The sequence below is a fragment of the Aythya ferina genome (assembly GCF_964211825.1).
Source record: "Aythya ferina genome assembly, chromosome: 10".
NCBI lineage: Eukaryota > Metazoa > Chordata > Aves > Anseriformes > Anatidae > Aythya > Aythya ferina.
Genome location: NC_140306.1, coordinates 15,315,682 through 15,335,549, shown reverse-complemented (window position 1 = coordinate 15,335,549; position 19,868 = coordinate 15,315,682). Strand labels below are relative to the sequence as shown.

Genomic DNA, 19,868 nt, shown 5'->3' with positions numbered 1-19,868 from the left:
AAAGCGCTCCCAGTCACCGCAACCACTCGCGCACTGAACAGAGCACACGGACAGCGCGGCCGTTACACTGAAGTGCTGTGATACTCGCCTCCCTTTTTTTTTTTTTTTTTTCTTTGAGAGAATTCATCTTGCCTTCGATATGCCACAAGGCTTTTGGAGGTGTCAGGCTGACCCCAAGCCCAGCATTCACACTGACTGAGCAAGAACAAAATTGAAACGATCACAGCTGCCCTGAGATTACAGCAGCGCCGCATCGGTCTCGCTTGCAGGACTGGCTGACATGCTGCCTTTTGGCTTCAGACACAGCACCAAGTTTGCCTGGCCTCCAAGAAGTTTGAAAGACCTATTTCTTATGCTTTGAGGAATTTTTCAAGTCAGTTCTCTGGGTTTTACACCTGCACGGCTGAAGAACTTATTTTCCATGCCTTTTTTTCCGAAGCTTGTTTCAACTTCAGCCACGCTCAGTCTGCTAACAGATGCGAGCACTTAGCATTTGCTGGCTACCACGTATGAAATATTGATCAGTAACTTTCTGAATGTTACTTAGAACAAGAAGTCTGCAGCTAGGCTGCTTAAAAGATTAAAGATGGCTAAACCAGAACCCAAGTGCACCACACTCTCAGAAGCCCAGCCAGCTTCACAAGTTGCCTCTTCAACAATTTTGGCCTCCAAGAGCTACTTCCAATTCCCCCTTCACCCCTCTCACAGCACGCAATGACAAAGGATTTCGTCGAGTAATGCTTCCCCTTTCTCACACGAGGAATGGTGTTACTTTATCATTCCTCTTCAAGATTCTGTTTCTTGATAAGCACAAAACCCCAGAATGTAAATGCAAGGTTTTCAAAAGTTAGCAAGAAATGAGACTTTCAGAGTTTCAGAGTACCCAAACATCAGATCCTACACGAGGTATCCTACAAGCATAAGCCTAAATATTCCTGTTTAATACTTAAGAGAACACCGATTTGGAAAAGAAAACACATCTCTACATAGCCTTTTGTTTTTCTATGGCTAAAAATGCTGCTTAAGCACAGTAAATTCCTGTTTTGCAGTGAGAACTCTCTGAAACAACCCTAGCTGTAATTAACTTGACATACTTGCCAATCAGGAAAACATTAAGTAGAGATTGTTTTGCATAAACAGTAAACACAGATCTCTATTTCTGTACCAAGTATCCAAGAATACATCAAATGGTGCTTTGCTGCAGGGACTGAACTCACCGAAGGTTTAAACTATGAAACTTTGGTGCAGATATTTCTCCTACAGGGTACTACCCCCCAGATGCTTTCGGGCACCTGAGAGAAACCAGCTCAAAGGAACGACAGAAGGATGATTTTGCTGCCACTAAGTGTAGTTAAAAACACTGCAACTGTCCCGTTTACCTTGCACCTATGAACAACAAACAGGAAAACACTCCATGCTTTGTTATGTTCTTATATTCTGGTTTTGCTTCGGATCAAACAAGATGCACCTCAGTCCTCCTGGGAAGATCCCACTCCAGCACCGCTCCCCCCTTGCCCTGGTAACCCAGTCCCACCTCTTTGGAGCTGCGTGGCGGGAGGAGAAGGGAAGGCTGCAGCACGTGCACACACACACACACACAGCCTGTGTGTGCACACGGAGGGTCACAGATGGAGGACAGAACGCTAAACGTGAGTCAGCAGTGCACCCTGGCAGCGATGCAGGCTAACAGCACGCCGGGCCCCAGCAGCAGGAGCACGGCCCGACCGAGAGAAGTGACTCCTTCCTTCCCCTCGGCACTCCTGAGAGCCACCTGAAGCACAACACATGCTTTTTTGGACACCCCCAGCACATGAAAGACACAAAACTGAGAGAGTTCAGAGGAGGGCTGCCACACTTGCCACACGAAGGGAGGTTGTTTAAGCCCGGAGGTTGTAAACTGCAAGAGCAGAGGTTGTGACCTGACCCACAGGAGAGGCTTCTCCCCGGGAGGACAGGTCAAGCCCCGCAGCAGGGGCCCAGGGACTGGTGAATTGTTGGCTTTGGAGGGCTTCCGATGTGAGTGAACAAAGTCCTGCTCTGAACTGGGTGCTGACACGGCTTTGAGCAACAGGCTGGACCAAACACCTCCTGCGGCAGTTCCCAACCTGAATTACCCCATGACACCGATTTCGATTCCAGAGAACACGATAACAACCTGTTACAGTTTTTTATGTCAGGCTACACCTCTCAAATCTTCACTAAAATGCATCCACTACCGAGATGAGGCAGCACACATTGTTTGGTTCTCCTCCTGAAAAGAGCGTGTGATGTGCAGGACACACAGTAGTGCTCAGGATCTGAACTACTCCCCAGTACCAGAATGGGAATTTCAGAGTGTCAGGAGATTTCAGGGATGAAGAAGTTACCAATGACCCAGCTGTAGTACAAGGGGAACACAGTGGCTAAAGAGTCAACCTTTTTCAGGGGAAAAAAGGTGGTATTCAGTCCAAGGCAGTGCCAGCCTAGAAAAGATCACACGCTGCACCCACAACAGCTCTCCCTTAAATCAGGGACTGAATTTTCTTGGAAATTTCACATTCAGCATGTACCATTGCTGACCAAGCCCTACACCCTGATGCTGTTCAGATCACAGGATACAAGGCTGCGCTGTTCACTCCGCGTGTTCCAGAGGTGCAGCCTCACACCTGGAAAAGGAGCCGTGCTGACAAAGCCAGGCCACGGTGGAGCTTCCAGCAGGAGCACCAGCAGCAGTCCAGGCGGGCTGTTTTGTTTTCATCCCTCTGCTGGATGCTACCGCCCCTGGAGCAGACGTACCAAAGCAAAACAAAGGCTGCTTATTCTGAACCAACTGATCTCACATCGAAGCGGACAGAGGTCGGTCCATCGCTCCAAGCCGGGGAGGGGCTGGGGATTACAACTTTTGGCCAGGCAGCAGAAACACCTTGAACCGAAGCAGAAGCTTCTGCGGGGATCGCTTGGGGGCTAAGGGATTGTTCACGAGGCACAACGCTGGGGTGACTGCCCAAAAAAACCACCCGACGTTGACAAAGTTTAAAAACACAATGAGATGTGATCATCACCACCTCATTCGCATAAAGAAGAGGGAAAAGAGCTCGGATCTTTTAGCTTTGTTGTCGTTTTTTTTTTTTAGGAATAAAGACCCCACACCTGCACGAACACCGCCGTGACACGCTGACAACTTCTCCCAGCCCCGACCTCGCACAAAGCCGCGAAGGAGCGGGAGGGGAACCCGGTGCCACCCTGCACACCCCGCCAGCCACCACAACTCAACCCCAAAAACCCCAACACCAACCCCAAAGCGGCTCCGAGCACCGCCCGGGCCCCTCCATCCACCCGCTGCTCTCCGCCCCAGGCCCCCCTCAGCCCCCAGCCCCCAGCTTAGGCCCCAGCCCGGCCCCGGCGGCCTCCAGCCCCGCTCCCCCCCCCCCCCCCCCCCGGGGCCGCGCCCCCCTCTCCCCCCCTCAACCCGGGGCCCGCAGCCCGGAGCCCCCCCCACACCCTCCGGGGCGGGGCCGCGGCCTCCCGCCGGTTCCCCCCCCCCGCTCCCCGCCGCCCTCTTTCGGCCCCCGGGACCTCTCCCCGTTGCCGGGGCTCCTCTCACCTCGGCGGGGGGCCGGGGGAAGGGAGGCTGCGGGCCCCGGCTGCCGGCGGCCGCCCCCGTTGCCGGCCTCGGCCCTCAGCCGCCGCTCGGGGCCGCCTCAGCCAGCGGCCGGCCCCGCACCCCCCCCGCCGGAGCAGCCGCGGCTCCCCCGGGCAGCAACAGGCGCCTCCGCCTCAAAGGTTCCGCAGGGCGGAGAAAGGTTCCCCCCCCTCCCTCCCTTCCCCTCAGTGGTGCTGCTAATTGAGGTAATTAAGCCCAGCCAGGCGTTAGAGCCCCCTGCCCGCAGAACGACGCCGCTGCCCCCAGAGCTCCCTGCGCAGCGGTGGGAGCCCCGCGTTTGCTTTTGGTGAAATGACCCAAGAGCAGCAGAGGAACCTCCTGCCCGGCCCCCCAGGCTGGCACCCAAACAGCCAGAATATTAAAAAATAAAGTGACTGATAACCTCAGTTTGGGTTTGTGGTGGCAGCCTGGGCTCAACCCACGTAACTCAGCCTCTCGGCAGGTCCCCGTATTTCAGGAAAGCCGTAGCTGATCCAGAGTCAAAGGACTAACACCAGTGGCCAGGAGGCTCAAAGATCTCACACAGCACATCCCTGGGGATCCTTCAAAGGCATGAGATACCAGGCCCTTCACCCTCCCGCCTGCCTAAATACCCAGTCCTCCATGGGACCTTTTTCCGTTGAACATGACATGAAGACTACAGAATTTTTCACGGCTCCAACCCGTCATACAGAGACCTCCAGATGAAGGCAGAGGCCTCAGAGAGGCAGAGAAGTACAAGGTAAAGCAAGCACAGGAACCCCCAACAGAACCGTGAGGAGTTCCTGTTGGCTTTCATTCTACACTGCAACATAACTACTGAGGATAAGGAAAAGGATGAGGCTCTCAATGACTTCTTTGCATGTCTTTACAACCCAGACCACTTAAACTTGGAGTACTCAGCCTCCCAACCTGGAAGTCTGGGACAAGGAGCAGAAATAAACCTTGGAACAGGCAAGGTTTCTGAGCAACCTCATCACCTTCTATGACTGGGTGACCTGATGGGGGACAAGGGAAAGGCTGTTGACGTAGTCTACCTACCCTTCAGCAAGGCCTTTGACATGGTCTCCCACAGCATTCTCCTGGAGAAGATGGCAGCCCATGGCTTGCACAGGTACACTCTGTGCTGGGTTAAAAACTGGCTGCATGGCCAGGCCCAGAGAGTGGTGGTGAACAGAGTGAAATCCAGCTAGTGACCAGTCACCAGGGGTGTTCTCCAGGGGTTGGTGTTGGGGCCTGTCCTCTTTAATATCTTTATTGATGATTTGGATGAGGGAATGGAGTGCACTCTCAGTGAGTTTGCAGGTGACACCAGATTGGGGGAAAGCATTGATCTGCCAGAGGGTGGGAAGGCCCCGCAGAGGGACCTGGACAGGATGGGTCGATGGGCAGAGGGCAATGGGATGAGGTTCAACATGGCCAAGTGCCGGGTCCTGCACTTTGGCCACAACAACCCCATGCAGTGCTACAGGCTTGGGGCAGAGTGGCTGGAAAGCTGTGCAGGGGAAAAGGATCTGGGGGTGCTGGTTGATGCTCACCTGGACATGAGCCAGCAGTGTGCCCAGGTGGCCAACAGCATCCTGGCTGTGTCAGGAGTAGTGCAGCCAGCACACCAGGGAGGTGATCGTCCCCCTGTGCTCTGGTGAGGCCACACATCAAGTGCTGTGTTCAGCTTTGGGCCCCTCACTCCCAGAAGGACATCGAGGCCCCGGAGCATGTCCAGAGAAGGGCTGCAAAGCTGGTGAAGGGCCTGGGACACAAGTCCTCTGGGGAGCGGCTGAGGGCACTGGGGGTGTTTAGTCTGGAGAAGAGGAGACTCAGGGGAGACCTCATTGCTCTCTACAGGTACCTGAAAGGAAGCTGTGGGTCAGCCTCCTCTCACAGGTAGCTAGAGGGAATGGCCTCAAGTTGCACCAGGGGAAGTTTAGTTTGGAAATCAAGAGACATTTCTCAGAAAGAGCAGTCAGGGTTTGGAAGAGTTTGCCCAGGGGAGTGGAGTCACCATCCCTCTGGGTGTTCAAGGACATGGTGCTTAGGACATGGCTTAGGGGGTGACAGTGGTAGTAGGGGGATGGTTGGACCAGATGATCTTGGTGGTCTTTTCCAACCTTAATGATTATGAGAAGGAAAAAAAAAAATCATGCTTCAGCTACTCGCTGCTCTACAGCAGCACTGGCAAGCACAATCCAGCAAAGGTCACTTCTGCAGTCACTCCAGTAGCCAGTCTTCCAGGTGGGTTCAGTGGTTCCCACCCAACTGGAGCAGAGCAGCTGTCCATGCAACCCTCCAAATCCCTTCCCAGCCTTTCACACATATATCAGCCATCGCCAGAAGTGCCATACAAACAAGCTGATGTTGTTCCCTGGGCCAGTGACTGTTCACCACAGCCAAAATTCTGGTGGGTACAGGACAGCAGCATGCCCCCTCTCTGAGAGCTGATTAATAACCCACAACTTCCACAAGGGCCAAAAAGAGCAAGGCAGCAGCTACCTTAATACAGGAAAAGCCATCAGATTTGGAGCAGCAGCTTTAACCTCTATTTAAGCGTTCATGTCACTTACAGTCTGAGCGGGGTTCCTAGGCAGTATCAGTTACATGGACTAGGAGCTGTAGAGGACATTAGAACAATTTCTCTTTCTGAGGTTTTTACAGCCTAATGGACAGGAAGTGTTTCTGGTGAGCATCCAGCTTCTGATGCTCCAACCAGAGTCTCCCCCAAAACTCCTCTTCTTCTCTTTGTGCTTTTCTGTCCTAGAATCACTCTCAATTAACAGTACAAAAATAAAACAGATGTCATCCATCCCTCCTAAGCTGCACATACATTATTCATCAACATGCCCTAATTGATTCTCTCATAACCATGAGCACTTCTGCACTTGGCTATGTCATTCTTGTCCAACAGAGCACAATTTATGAAGCTTCAAGCTACTTGGAAAAGGCACTTTCAAAGCCCTACCTTTCACAGCTTTTCTGATCAAAGCTGTGATCTCAAAGTGAGGTCTCAATACACAGAGCTGTCAGGCCTTGGTTTGGTATCCAGATGAAGGTGTCCATCAGGTAACTCTGCTGCCCTGCTGCTCAGTGCCATGAAAAGGAGACCAGTACTGCTGTAGTTACTCTGTGTCCCCTTCCCACCCCAGGGTCTTTTAAAGAGGTGCAAAGCACAATTTGGGAAACACCTCCAAATAAGTGCTCTGAAAGCTGTAACCTGCAAAATGCATCAGGAAAGTCCTTGCAAAAACCTTTCCTTGAAAGTTACACAAAGATCTCCCAAGCCTAACCACAGTCACAGGTGAGAGCACTGAAGGCTGTCTCAGGAGAAATACATACCCCATCAGCTGGGAAACAAAGCTGTCCTTTCAGTGCCCTGTCATGCATTGACAGACATTCTGGATTCTTCCATCCTCAGCTATGCCCCAAAGTTCAACAAACTGAAAGCATGTGATGAGATACTTGGAAACAAAGTGAACACCATCAACGTGCGGTCCGGGGACACAGAGTTGCAGCTTTGAATTTCATTCTACAACTCTGCTGGGAGTCCTCACATGAGGACACAATTAATAAATCACCAACCTCGTCACTGGCACAAGTGTGTTAGCTTTGATGGGACAATAAATCTCAGCAACTGTTTCTCAGATACTCTAGTGACAGCATTACAACTGCTGCAGCATAACTCCTGCCACTGGTGAGCATGCCCTTGCTTTGACCCTTGTTTTCCAGTTGCTGGGTCTGACCCGTGTTGTTTTACCCAAGGTGGAGGAGGCAGAGCCACCAGTGTGCCATGTCATCACCACTCCTGCTTGCTGCAGACCTTCCACAGCCAACAGTGCTCCATGCCACGCCACTGTGCTCCTGCTTGGCAGAGCCTGCATTGCCTCAGTTACACTGCCTGCACAAAGGCCTCCTTTTCCAGGTGCCTTGACTTGCCTCTGAGTTTCCCATTTCTTTATTTGGGGCTCACTCTGGATGATGACATCCAGAGTTTCCTTTGCCTCCCAGCACCCCAGCTGTTCCCTCACTCAGGGCAAGCACATCCAGGCTACAGGAAGGGAAACCCCCAGGTGCTGCTAAGCCGTTCCCTTCCTGGGAAAAGGACTCAAACAGCTACGCAGAGGGAAGCAAATCTACGCAGAGATCAGCACACTGGCAGCATCAGTTACATGAAGCTTTGTGCTCAGGGACTTGGTCAAGGAGTTACAGGGGAGCATCCCCTCACAGAGGGGTCAGGTGAAGTTGTAGTAGTTCAGCTTGTGGACGTTTAGCAAGCATCCTAACGTTCAGCTTGGATTTCCCTTGCACCTCAATGGTCAGTCTGCAGCCTTCCCCTTTCCCCACTAGAAGGAGCTAAGAACACTGCAGAACAGGAGCCAGGGAGTTTTGTTACAAAGTTAAACATAACCCTCATTACCTGAAACAACTTAAACTCCACATCCCAGGCACTGAACTAGACCAGTCGAGGAAAGATTCGGTAGCATTTCCAAGCAATGATCTCTTTGCCTGGAGAGACAGCATTTTTCTTAACCTGTGGTGAGCTGCTCTGCGGAGGATTGCAGTATCAAAGCAGTGTAACATAGCTCAGCACAGCACTGCTTACTTGCCTTCAACATCCTGTTTTCAAAAAGGGCAAGACAGAACTGGGTGCAGCCACTTGGAGAAGGCAATAGGAAGGTAAAGCGAGGCACCACCTCTCCCAGAGAGAAGTGGGAACTTACAGCTTCAGGTCAGGAAAAGGAATAACAAAGCTACAATAATACACAGAGTAATAACAGGAGGGCGTGAGGGCAGGAGAGACTGCTTTGCCTACAAGAAGGAAAGCAGTGTATTTAAGGAAACAGAAGTAGTGAATTAAAGAACTAATGCAAGGCAACATCTATCAGGAGAGGTCACACAGCTCCTCCTGGCAGTCCTTGCAGCAGGGTGCCTGGCTAAATCAGGGCTCATGCTGCTTAGCCACCCACTACAGGGGCTATGAGTTCATCAGTAAACCTGCCTACAGAGCACACAAAGCCCAGACATCCCCTAGACATGGGCAAAGCTCCAGCACAGGTAGCTACATCACTGAATTACCTGCAAAAAGCATTAGCAAATTCCCAGCAAGCCCTACAGAAACCTGGAAGGTACACAGCTTTCTGATTTCACTGCTTTACCAGTACGATATGTACATAGCACAGAAATTGAGCATTAAGCAAACAAAACGCAGGCTAAAAGAAGGCATTACCATATTCTTGCTTGCATGCTTCCAGGCCCAGCCTGAGAAACCAAACCCCTCCACATTCCCAGCTCTCTCCTTTTGAGCCCTCCTTCCCAGCCAGCTGGTTGCAGCAGGTGCAACAAGGTGAGCCAAATGACGGCCACCTCAAACCACAGCCCCAAAACCCCCAAAGTCCCTTTCATTAGCTGTGGGGCAGAGAAAATGACACGATCCATGCCCAGGAGGAATGGGTTTCCACCACCACTCTTCTGCCAAAGTCTCCTTCCCATTGCTCCAGGGAGCTTTGTCCTGGGGAATTAATTCTGATGGTGCTCCATGCCAGGGATCTTCCTGCCTGTGATAACCCTGTCCTTGTGCTGGGCTGCGAATGTCAGGGCCCTAATGAGCCCCAGTGGCCCTGATGAGCCTCACTTGGGGCCCCCACTTATGTGTGGTTCTCCTGCTTGGGACACTGCCCTGTCCAGGGTTTGTTCCTCCCCCTGGAGCAGAGCTTGTTGGCCTCCACCTTCAGTTTGTCCATGTTTTGCCCATGGTTTTCAATGGGACATGCGTGCAGGACAGCTACAGACCAACCAGGACCATTGAACCCTGTTTAAGCTCAGTGAACCCTTTCTGTATCGCTTGCTTCACAACTTAATCAATTTTTTGTCGCAGATGGGGATGGCAAAAGGCGTTTTGTTGGGGCAGAGGAAGGATACGTGCAATTGAATGGCTAGTAATAAATGATTTCTCTATTTCATGTGGTGATGAAACAGGCAGAAATATTTGCAGGTTATCGAGTCTTGGACAGACAGATTAGCACATTGCTGCTGGTAAGACTTACACTTGCTTCTTCATCCTGTAGGCTCAGTTAGGGTTTAATTACTAATCTGCAGCCATAAAATAGAATGGCCAACTTTTCCTTTGTTTTTTTTTTTTGTATGTTCTCCACTCTCTTCTTTTCTTTGTGCGGGAGAAATTTTGTTCATTACAGCACCTGCAGCCACTGCAGATTCTTTGATTTAAGGGTTTCCCTGAGCCCTGTGCATGCTGCCTTTGGAGCCCCTTACAACTAAGTGCAAGCCATAACATCTGATTTGCACGTACACTTTGCTGCAGCTCTCATGGTCTTCCCTGTTTTACTGCCAGCAGATGCTAGTCATATTTCTTGTGATGCCAAAACTTCTTTCTAAAACACTGGTAGAGTTGAAGATGAACGTAATCATATTAAGGGCGGAGATATTGTGCTTAAAATTTACAATTCATTATGCTCTATCATCCCTGCATGCCCTGTCTTTGGGAAGGGATCTTCACGACACAGTTATTCCTGCCTTCTCACTCGGTGTTTAAGTGGGAAAATCATGGAATTGTACGTGTGAAGAAGATAATCTCAAGGCTGCCTGTGTGCACAAATGCCCTGATGCATAAAACAGGATGGGATACTAATATGCTATTCTTTCCTCTGCACACCTGGAGCCCAAGCAGGTGAAAGACCTTCCAAGCTGGCATGCAACGCAGCCTGAACACACAGACCATGGGCAGGACGAAGGGAACGACGATGAATTCAATAAAATGGTCAATCAGCTTGGAAGCTGCTGCTCACAGATCAGAAAAGCAGCTGAGGTGACAATATTCATCTTAGAAGATGCCTGGGAACCGTACAGCGTTCCCTTTCAGATACTACCAAAGGATTATGAAACAGCAGATGGCTGTGTTGTATTTAATAGTCCAGGGACTGGGACATGTGTAGCATGTGGGAGGGCAGGACTCGGATCCTTCCTATTCCCTGTGTTCTGGCCGAAGAAGTAGCCCCTGAGATTTCCCCTCCCTCACGCTGTGCAATGACACAATACCCACATTTAAGGTGCTCAGATAAACCCTCTCTGACTTGGGCTTGGCCTCCTGAGCCACTCCCTTGGTTCTCTCTGCCCACCTTCCTCCTCTATGTGACACTGGGGAGAGCAAAAGTGGGGAGTAAGCCGAGCTCCACGCTTCGATGCAGTTTGTGTTGTTGTCTGCACCCTGGTCTAGACCATGCAAAGGCTGATTTGGCAAAAGATTACTGAAGTTAATTGGCATGAGGAAGGGGGAAGGTATTAGTAAAATCTCTATTTCAGTTTATTTCCAAGCATCCAAAATGACTGTGAATAAATAAATAAATAAAAGGCAAAATAATCAGCAAAGCATCTGTGCTGCAGCCAAACTGCACACAGCCATGGTGGAGGATTGTTACAGATGGCTGAGCCTGGAAACACTGTGTAGCAACCAGAATTATGTAAAGCATTAGGAGAAAATTGAAGAACCACAAAAGAGACAGAAGAAGCCAATGTACGGCTGGAACTGGAGCCACAGAGGTTTAGAAATCGTCAGCCAAATAATGGGAGAGAAGTTTCCCTGGACAAGCTTGCAGGAACTTGCCAAGGCTTCCACGGACACAGCGACCCCAGTGTGGAGTCAGCCCCAGCCATGGAGTCATAAACGGACAGGGTGCGGGGCTGAGGGCTGCAGCAGGAGGTGACAGCCCAGGGCACTCCGCTGTACAGCTGCTTCTTCCACTGGGTTAACGAGCAGCAGGCGGGGAAGGTTTTCCCATTTATCTGACTCCAGGAAGACCACAGGACCAAGGAGGTATTTCCAAAAGCAGGTGCCCTGCTCTCAGCTCTGCTGTGGGGTGAGCTGGAGGCAGGGACTCTGCCTGGCTCTTTTCCAGGATGCCCCAGTGCTATCAAGAGAGCTGTGTACCTCTCAGGGCTTTGCAGGAGAACTGCAAAGGGTCCACAATTTTATTATAAGATGCAACGCGTCCTTCTTAGATGGCAAAGCCTTATGTGAGAGTAAGACCCCTGCTTTCAAATTCCCAATCTTCATGCTAGGAGCCGAGGCCTGAATTTTAGGGTCCAAACATCCATTTTGAGGAAGCAGAGACTAGAGGGCGGGCCGTGCTGCCCTGACATTTTTTGGCCCCAGCATCACATATTAGGGCAGAAAGCCTCTTCCTTGGACTCTAAAGCCTTGTTTGAAAGGATAATTCCTCCTTTTTAGTGGCTAATGATTTATTGTATACCCCTAACTCCCTCTCTCAGCCATCCAACCCGCAGGGCTCAGGACTTGTTGATGCTCTAAGGAAACGCCTGAGGAGACAGAGAGCTGTGTGTCCAGCCCACAGGGCGCCGGACAGCAGGCTGGCCAGGACAAGGAGACAAAGAACAGGCAGCCAAACAGCGCGAAAGAAGCAGGAAACTCAGAGGTTCTGTCCTATTTAACTAGTCCTCTGACTAGAAACCTGACCCAGCCTGGCTGTCTTTCTGCAGGCTGAAAGAGCAGTTTCTTACTGGAGAGCAGTTTCCCCCAGCATCCATTCAGCCCCATGTGGCCCCATTGGAGCCACCAAACCTGTGACTACCTGCCAGTAGCCAGCAGGGACTTTGCGATGCTCTGGCGCACAGAAAAGCCCATTTCTGAGGAAACAAAGCCAAAATTTTTAGGGCCAAATGCCTCATTTTCACCCTATAACCCCTTCTCTTCAGGGCTAAGAGCATCTTTTGCGGATCCAAAACCTTCTTATCACCCTTTCTTTGCAGCTGAGAAGCATACAGGCATGGCACCAAGGCTCCTCTTTAGAGACCACAGCCTTGTTCTTAAGCACCCAGCTTTCAGGACGTTTTCATCACTAAGACAGCCTATAGTTGGGATCCAAAGCCATCTTTTTATCACCTACACCTTCCGTTTTTGGATGCAGGCATTTTTTTCAGACCTCAGCATCACATGTTAGGGCAAAAGCCTCTTCGTGGGGCTCCAAAGCCTTGTTTGAAAGGATAACCCCTCCTTGTTAGTGGCTTTTTCTTGCTTCCACGTCAATGTCGTGGACCAGGCGGCCACTTCCAAGGAACAGTTCCCCGTGTTTAGGGTCCCCGATGTTATTCTCATTTCGTCTGCCCACTGCAGGGCCCAGGCAGCGTCTCCGGAACCGGGAGCAGGGCCTCTGGGGCGGGGGCTCTGGGGCGGGTCCCGTCCCAACGGACACAACGGACCTGGTTCCGTGCAGCAGCGACGGCTTGGAGTGCTCCCAGGTGCTCCAGGTGCGAAGCAAAGGCACAAAGCGCGGGCACCTTGCCCCAGAAAGCCAGCGCAGGAGCCAGGGCTGAGGAGCAGGTGGGGCAGCGCTGCCAGGGCTGCGCAGCGGGGCCGGCCCCAAGGGGCCTGGGTCGGCAGTGGGGCTGGGGGCAGCCCCGGGCAGGGGGACCTCCCTCCAGGACAGGGGCTGGCGTCTGCAGGCCCCTGGGGACAGGACCCCCGCGGGGCTCTGGGGCCACCCGCGGGCAAGAGGAGGGGGCCTGGGGCCGGTGGCAGCGCTGGCACTTTGTGGCATCCCTCCCTCCCTCCCTCCCCCGCGACAGGAGCAGGAGCCACATTCCCTCCTGAGCGCTCCCGGCAGGATGTCGGGGAGACCCCCCTGCTCCCCGCGAGCGGCCTGGCTGGAGGAGGCTGGGGCCTCCCCGGCCTCCAGGCCCCAGCCGCAGCCCTATGAGGAGACCGAGGTGCAGCCACTGCAGGCGCCCTCTGGCTCCGGCGTGGGCCCTTCTGCCTCGGCCGTGGCGCATCAGGAGCAAGAGGACGCCCTGAGCTTCCTCCGCGCTTGCTGCAGCCGCAGACCCAAGGTACCGCTCGCTCGCTCGCTCGCTTTTGTGCCGCGGCTGCTGGCCTCCTGCGGGCAACCCCTGCTGGGCTCCCCTGACCCGCTCGCTCGTCTCTCCCCTGCGCGGCTCAGCGAGAGGCGCAGAAGCTGAGGTTTCTGGCCTCCGTCTGCGACGCCTGCCAAGCCGCCGTCGCGGACCCCCGCACGTGGGACGCGCTGTATTTCTGCCAGCTGGAGGTGGCGCAGAGCATCGAGGTGAGGGGACGCCCTGCCCTCTGGCCGGGTGCTGGGCACGGCCCTTCCCGCTGCAGGGGCCAGCGGGGAGCCCCGGGAGCCGTCTGGGACGGGGCAGCCATCCTGGAGGCTGTAGGCCAGCCCCTGGAGCCGCTCGCTGGCCAGGGGACGCTGCCCTGTGCCATCCGTCGCGCTGTGCCCTGCAGGCGCTGCTGCAGGAGGAGCCCAGCGACCGCCTGGACACAGAGGTGCGGCAGAAAGCCATGCTCGCCATCGCCGCCATGAGGTACCTGGGCCAGCGCGGGCTTGGCCGCCACTCCCGGCCAGGGGCCCCGAGTGGGGCACAGGGTGCCGCACAGGGGGCGTTCCTCACCTCTGCCCCCCTCCCCTTGCAGCACAGCACGGCTGCTGCCGCAGGACATGACCGACGGCCTCCTGCACGCCTGCTTCTGCAGGGTCTTCCACCTCCCTGGCCACGAGGACGGGACGGACACGGACACGGACACGTCTCTCTACTCCAGCGTATGCACGGGCCGGGCTCTGGGGCTGCCACTGCTCCGCGTTCGGGCGCCCCGAGCCCTGTCCTCCTCTTTGCAGACCGTGGAAGCCCTGGACAGGCTGCTGCAGGCGCTGGTGAGCAGCGCCGGCGCCCGCGGCCTCCTGGAGCTGCAGAACATCTTGAAGGTGGGGCTGGGCAAAGGCTGGGCTTCAGCAGGACGGGGACACGGCCACCCGCCTGGGGGACACCCTGTCCGGGGGGACAACGGGAAGGAGCAGTGCCCCGTGCTGCGGGCACACCAGCAGCTTTTCTCCCCCCAGCTCCTGCTGCCCTTCACCCAGCAGCAGCCGGAGGCCGTGGAGGAGAGGGCCATGGCGCGGATCGCCAGGCTGGCCGCCTTCCTCACCAGCTGCTCCTTGCCCCAGGTAGGGAGCCCCTGCTGCAGGCAGCCCCGGCGCCCCCGGCCTCGCTCCACGGCCGCGGCTCTCCCCACCTCCAGGCTTGCGCAGAGCCGGGGCTGGGGCTGGGGCCCTGCCGCCCCGCTCAGCCGTGGTCCCGCGCTGCCTCTCTCCCCAGGTCAGCTCCTGCAAAGCAGGAGCCACAGTGCCGAGGCATCATCACCCCGAGAAGCACCGCTTCGCCATGCTGGGGAGGCTGGTGGGGTACCTCCTCCTGTGCTGCACCTGCGAGAACGAGGGAAAAAGCCACGAGGCAGCGGAGGCTGTGCGCCACCTCTGCCTCTTCATCACGCAGCAAAGAAGTGAGAGGAGCCGCGTCGGGCCGGGTCCCTCCACACACGGGCACGCCGGCACAGCCAGGCCAGCACCAGGCCGCCTGGGCCCCTCTCCTCAGCAGGAGAGACCCGAGCGAGCGAGCGAGCCCGGCTGCCTTGCCGCGGGCTGACGAGCCGTTCCCCCTGCCCTGAGCGCGAGAGCCCGGGCCCTCCCTGGCCGCGCTGCCCCCGGCTCTGCTCTGGCATGCCCCCTTCCTGCCGGGGAGGCTTGTGCCCGAGCCCCCGGCTGCCACTGCCAGGTCCCCAGCCCCCCCGCCGACAGACCCTGTGTCCGCTTTTCTCCAGGCACAAGGCTGTGGGACCAGGATGCCGAGCAGCCGCAGGGCTGGCAGAGCTGGCGAGCTCGGCTGTCCTTGCGGCTCTCCGAAGACAGCAACAGCAACAGGATGCTCATGGTGAGAAGCGCCAGCCCCGAGCCCCGAGCCCCGAGCCCCGAGCCCCGGAGGAGAGCCCGGCCCTGCGACGTCAGCAAGAGGACCGGCGCCGTCCCCGACAAAGCCCGGTCCCCACGGGGCCCGCACGCGGCCGCACCCCAGCCGTCGCCCAGCCCCTGCTCCCAGCTCTCCTGGGGCGCTGGGAGCAGCAGGGCTGAGCGGGGCCGTCGCAGCCCTTGGGGTGGCTGACGTGCTGCCCTTCCTCCCACAGATCTTCATGAAGTACCTGCAGCCCTCGGAGCGCCTGGGCGTCTTCCTCGCCGCCGTCGAGAGCATGAGAGCCCCGAGTCCCCACAGCACCGAGCTGGCTGCCCACATGGTGGACGTGCTGGTGGCAGAGACCGACTTCCATTCGGGACAGGTGGGTGCCCGCCAGCACCCCCGGCCACGGCCACGGCTCCAGCCTCCAGAGCTCCTGCCCTGGTGCCGGCCCGGTCTCAGCCGTGTCCCCCCGGCAGGTGCTCCACATCGTGTGGGCCATCTACAGAAGCCTGCCGTCCGTCAGAGCCGCGCTGGCCCTTCAGAGCCTGGACAGGGCCCTGCTGCTGCTGGCCAGCAAGCGCCCCAGGGAGACGGTTGCCAGCCTGCTGCAGTGCTCGCCGACCTGCACCAGGTACGGGGCCCAGCAGGGCTCCTCTCGCACACCCCCAAAGCCGTCAGCCGGGCCGGGGGCCGGGGGCGGCCCTGCTGACAGCCCGGGGGTCCCGCAGCGTCGCCGTCACCATGTGGAGGGCGACGGTGTCTGAGCCCCCAGGCACAGAGAGGGTGCTGCGGGAGCTGCTCCGCATCCTCATGAACCAGTCTGGCTGCAAGACATCCACCTCCACCGAGGACCACCCGCGCGTCCTGGCCCTGGCCGTGAGTTCCTCGCTTGCCCGTCTGCGTCTGCGTCTCCGTCGGGCAGGGGCAGGGGCAGGGGCAGGGGCAGGGGCAGGGGCAGGGGCAGGGGCCCCGCTCCCCTCCCCTGGCCCCTGCCAGCCTTCTCCGCACCCTGGGGCACCAGCCTGGGGGGCTCCGTCCTCCTCTGTCCCTCCCTGCCCACGCCTCCGCCTCCGGGTGCTTCCTGCAGGCAGCAAGGCCCCTCCACGAGATCCTCCTGCTGCCTACCAGCCGGGGGGAGGCCAACGCCATTTTCCCCCAGCTCTTCCTGGCCCTCCTCTTCCAAGTGTCCTTCACCACGGAGCTGACGCTGCAGGAGGTGCAGGTCTTCTGGAAGAAGCACCCGCAGGACCTGCTCACTCCCGTCAGGTGCCACAGCCCCGGCCCCTGCTGCTCAGAGGAGCCCAGGGCTGGGGCTCCCGGCGTGACCCGGGCCCTTCTCTGCCTGCAGGTCCACGGTGCAGGCCCTGAAAGCGCTGCTCCGCAGCGTGGGCCTGGGGAGCCAGGTGCTGGCCATCGAGGCGCAGGGCGGCTGGGCCGCGCTTCTCAGCGCCGAGAGCCACCTCTGGGGCGTGCAGGTGGTGGCCAGGTGAGAGCCCCTCGTCGGCACCATCCCAGCCCTGGAGGTGACAGGGGCTTCTCGGAGGAAGTGCTGCCACAGCACGGGTGCCCGTGGCCGCTGGGGCGGTGCCAAAAGAGAGCGGTGCAAAGCCAGGAGAGCTGGGCCCGCCCGGCTCGGGGCTGACGGCGCCTGCTTGCCGTTCTCCCTGCCAGGGAAATGAAGGAGTTGCCCAGGAGCCTGCGCGCCACCATCATCCACCAGCTGGTCGAGCTGCTCCGCATGGAGGCCTCCTCCTGGGAGACGGTGGCCATGGTCATCCTCAGCGAGGTGAGCAGGGGCAGCGGGAGCAGCGAGCCCACGTGGGCCTCGGGGCCAGGCTTGGCCGTGCCCTGGCATTCCTGCCCTGGCATTCCTGCTGCTGAGCCGGCACTGCGCCCCACGTCCTTTTCAGCTGCTGGAGTGCACAGAGCTCGGCGACGAGCTGGACTGCGTCGTGAGCCTCTTTGCCAGCTACCTGCGGAGCCCGTGCCTGGGCATGCAGAGCCTGGTGCTCAGGGCGATCCTGGGGCTCACCGAGAGGCCGGCCACGGTGAGCGGGGGCAGCCGGCAACGCCACGAGTGCCGCGGCTCGGGCTGGGCTGGCCCCGGGCTCTTGTGGCTCGGCACCTCGCCAGGCAGCGGGGAGGGGAAGGGGCGCTGGGCGGGCTGGGAGAGTGTTGTCGCCCAGGGGGCAGTCATTGCTTTCCCCAAAGGAAGGTGTTTTGTTCACACAGGCGAGGCGAGCGCTCGTCCTGCTGCCGAGCATCACGGAGCAGCTGCAGGGTGCAGACAGCGACACCCGCGCTGTCGCTCTGCCCGTGCTCAGCACCATGCTGCGGCTCCTGGAGGGGAGGACGCTCAGCCTCACGGCTCTGGAGCTGGCCGGCAAGCTCCCAGCCCTCTTTGGCGACGTAAGGCTGCGTCCCCATGGCTGCGTCCCTGGGACAGCCCGCTGTGGGCTCTCCCTGCCCGCTGCCCAGCCCGGGGCGCTGCGAGCCCTTGGGCAGGCTCGTTTTGGAGCGCTTCTGGGGGCTCGGGGCCTTTGCCCCCAGCGGGACCGATGTCCCCCTCTCGCCCTCCCCAGGAGTCAAGCACGGTGCGGCTTCTCTCTATTCGCCTCTTCCTCGACACGCTGGGCTTGGTGGAGGGCAGCGAAGAGAAGCTGCAGCAGGTGGCACACAGGAGCCTGCTCCCGCTGTCCTTCCACCTGCACGACCAGGACGAGAGCGTGGCCGAGGTGGGCATTTTGCTCCTCGGGGGAGGGCGATGCTGACTGCTCTGCCCTGCCCTGCCCTGCCCTGCCCTGGGGGCCCCCGAGCACCAGGGGTGCTGCAGCTGCTGGCAGCGTTAGTCTCCACTGAGGCCCCCTCCCTGCGGAGGGGGGAGCAGGGTCTTCTGCCCAGGCTCTGCTGCCATCTCAGCTGTTCTGCAGGCCTCCCGGGAAGCCCTCCTTGGTGTCGCGCGCGTCCTGCGCTGGAGGCAGCTGGCGCACCTGGCCGAGACGCTGCAGAGCTGGGAGATCGGCGAGTGCCTGGTACGCACAGTTCTGCACCCGGGGCCGGGGCCGGGGCCGGGGCCGGGGCCGGGGCCGGGGCCGGGGCCGCCCTGCGCTGAGCCCGCGCCCTTCCCTCTGCAGCTGGCCAGGAGGAGCAGCGCAGCAGAGGAGTACCTGACCCAGAGCCTGCCCTACCTGCAGAGCCCGCAGGAGCCCCTGCGGCGGGAGGCTGTGAGGTTCACTGGTGAGCCGCGAGCCTGGGGTCCCCCGTCCCTGTGCCTTCGTGCTGCGCCCCGGGGAGCAGCCGGGGGCGCTGACAGGCCGTGTGTCCCCAGGGCTCGTGGGGAGGCACCTGCTGGATCAGCGCCAGGACATCTGCCAAGGTGAGCCAGGGAGGGGGATGGCAGGAGCCTGGCCCCTGCTCCCTCCTGGCTGTGCGGAGAGCTGGGGGCAACGTCGGCGGGGGGCCGGGCGCTCTGCGGGTGCAGGGCCGTCACCTCGCCTCTCCTTCTCTGTTCTCTCAGCCCTGCGAGGCTTGGCAAACGACCCCTGCAAGTCGGTCTCGTCGCTGGCGATTCAGACGGGGCTGATCCTGCAAGCACCATGGCCACGCTCGCGCTTCAGCTTTCGGCAGCTGTGCTCCAGGCTGCAGAAGGCGTGGAGGAGGCGACGCTCTTCCCCGGCAGGCAGCTGAGCGTGCTGGAAAGCTCCCGGCATCTCCTCCTGCCTGCGGCGCAGCCCCGCTCCCCGGGCACGTTCCCTCCACTTCTCCGGCCTTCTGCGTGCCGGGGGCACGCCCGAAGCAGCTCCCGAAGCCCATGAACAACAGGGCTTCAGCCGGCGCCTCTCCAGCAGCGAGCCTGCTCCAAGACCCCCGCTTCGGCCTGGGACACTGCCAGGGATGGCACAGCCGCAGCTCCACTGGGCCACCCTGAGCGCCCTGAGCGCGGAAAGTGGCCTCCTCCTCCTCGTTGCCATCGGAGCTGGCCAGCAGCATCCTCAGCTACACGCAGGCTGTGCCTCCCCAGCCCCGGGGGCACCGTGCAGCCCTCCCTGGAGCGCAGCTCTGCGCACACGCCCCACGCCTGGGGGCCTCGCTCTTTGCCCTCTCTCTGGCCTTTCGCGCGGTCTCCCCCATTTTCTTCCCTTCCCTTCCCTTCCCTTCCCTTCCCTTCCCTTCCCTTCCCTTCCCTTCCCTTCCCTTCCCTTCCCTTCCCTTCCCTTCCCTTCCCTTCCCTTCCCTTCCCTTCCCTTCCCTTCCCTTCCCTGCCCTTCCCTGCCCTGCCCTGCCCTGCCCTGCCCTGCCCTGCCCTGCCCTGCCCTGCCCTGCCCTGCCCTGCCCTGCCCTGCCCTGCCCCGCCCCTCCCTGCCCCTCCCTGCCCTGCCCTGCCCTGCCCTTCATTTTTTTCCTCCCTCTCCCTTTTCCCTTTAATTAAACTTTTTGTATCTCAACCCTCGAGCTCCATGTGTCTGTCGTATTTTCT

The 19,868-nt window shown here is 58.1% G+C and overlaps 2 protein-coding genes across 6 annotated transcripts in view; one reads left to right on the top strand and one right to left on the bottom strand.

Annotated features, from left to right (window-relative positions):
* The window catches only part of RAD54L2 (RAD54 like 2), a 60,279-nt gene extending 51,389 nt beyond the window's left edge, over positions 1-8,890 (bottom strand). For 2 of the 3 annotated variants that reach the window (XM_084531425.1, XM_084531421.1), the window contains exon 1: positions 3,584-3,679. The gene's annotated coding sequence lies outside the window, so the exon portion shown is untranslated. Of the gene's footprint in view, positions 1-3,583; positions 3,680-8,840 lie in introns of those variants that run through there. The other variant, XM_084531422.1, reaches the window with a different exon arrangement.
* Positions 8,891-13,959: 5,069 nt separating this feature from the next.
* Positions 13,960-19,594, top strand: LOC311442327 (maestro heat-like repeat-containing protein family member 7). Of its 3 annotated transcripts, XM_084531420.1 has the most exons (19): positions 13,960-13,969; positions 14,079-14,205; positions 14,281-14,367; positions 14,503-14,607; positions 14,759-14,942; positions 15,261-15,370; positions 15,621-15,770; positions 15,868-16,022; positions 16,120-16,267; positions 16,479-16,657; positions 16,740-16,877; positions 17,063-17,177; positions 17,302-17,439; positions 17,624-17,800; positions 17,974-18,126; positions 18,322-18,423; positions 18,526-18,628; positions 18,720-18,767; positions 18,909-19,594. In XM_084531420.1, exons 1-19 carry the CDS (start codon positions 13,965-13,967, stop codon positions 19,076-19,078), a joined length of 2,394 nt encoding a protein of 797 aa, XP_084387546.1. In that variant the 5' UTR covers positions 13,960-13,964; the 3' UTR covers positions 19,079-19,594. The 3 variants fall into 3 exon arrangements, with proteins under 3 accessions (XP_084387546.1, XP_084387545.1, XP_084387544.1); XM_084531419.1 differs by having other exon boundaries at positions 16,551-16,657; positions 18,526-18,767; XM_084531418.1 differs by having other exon boundaries at positions 18,526-18,767.
* Positions 19,595-19,868: the final 274 nt, after the last annotated feature.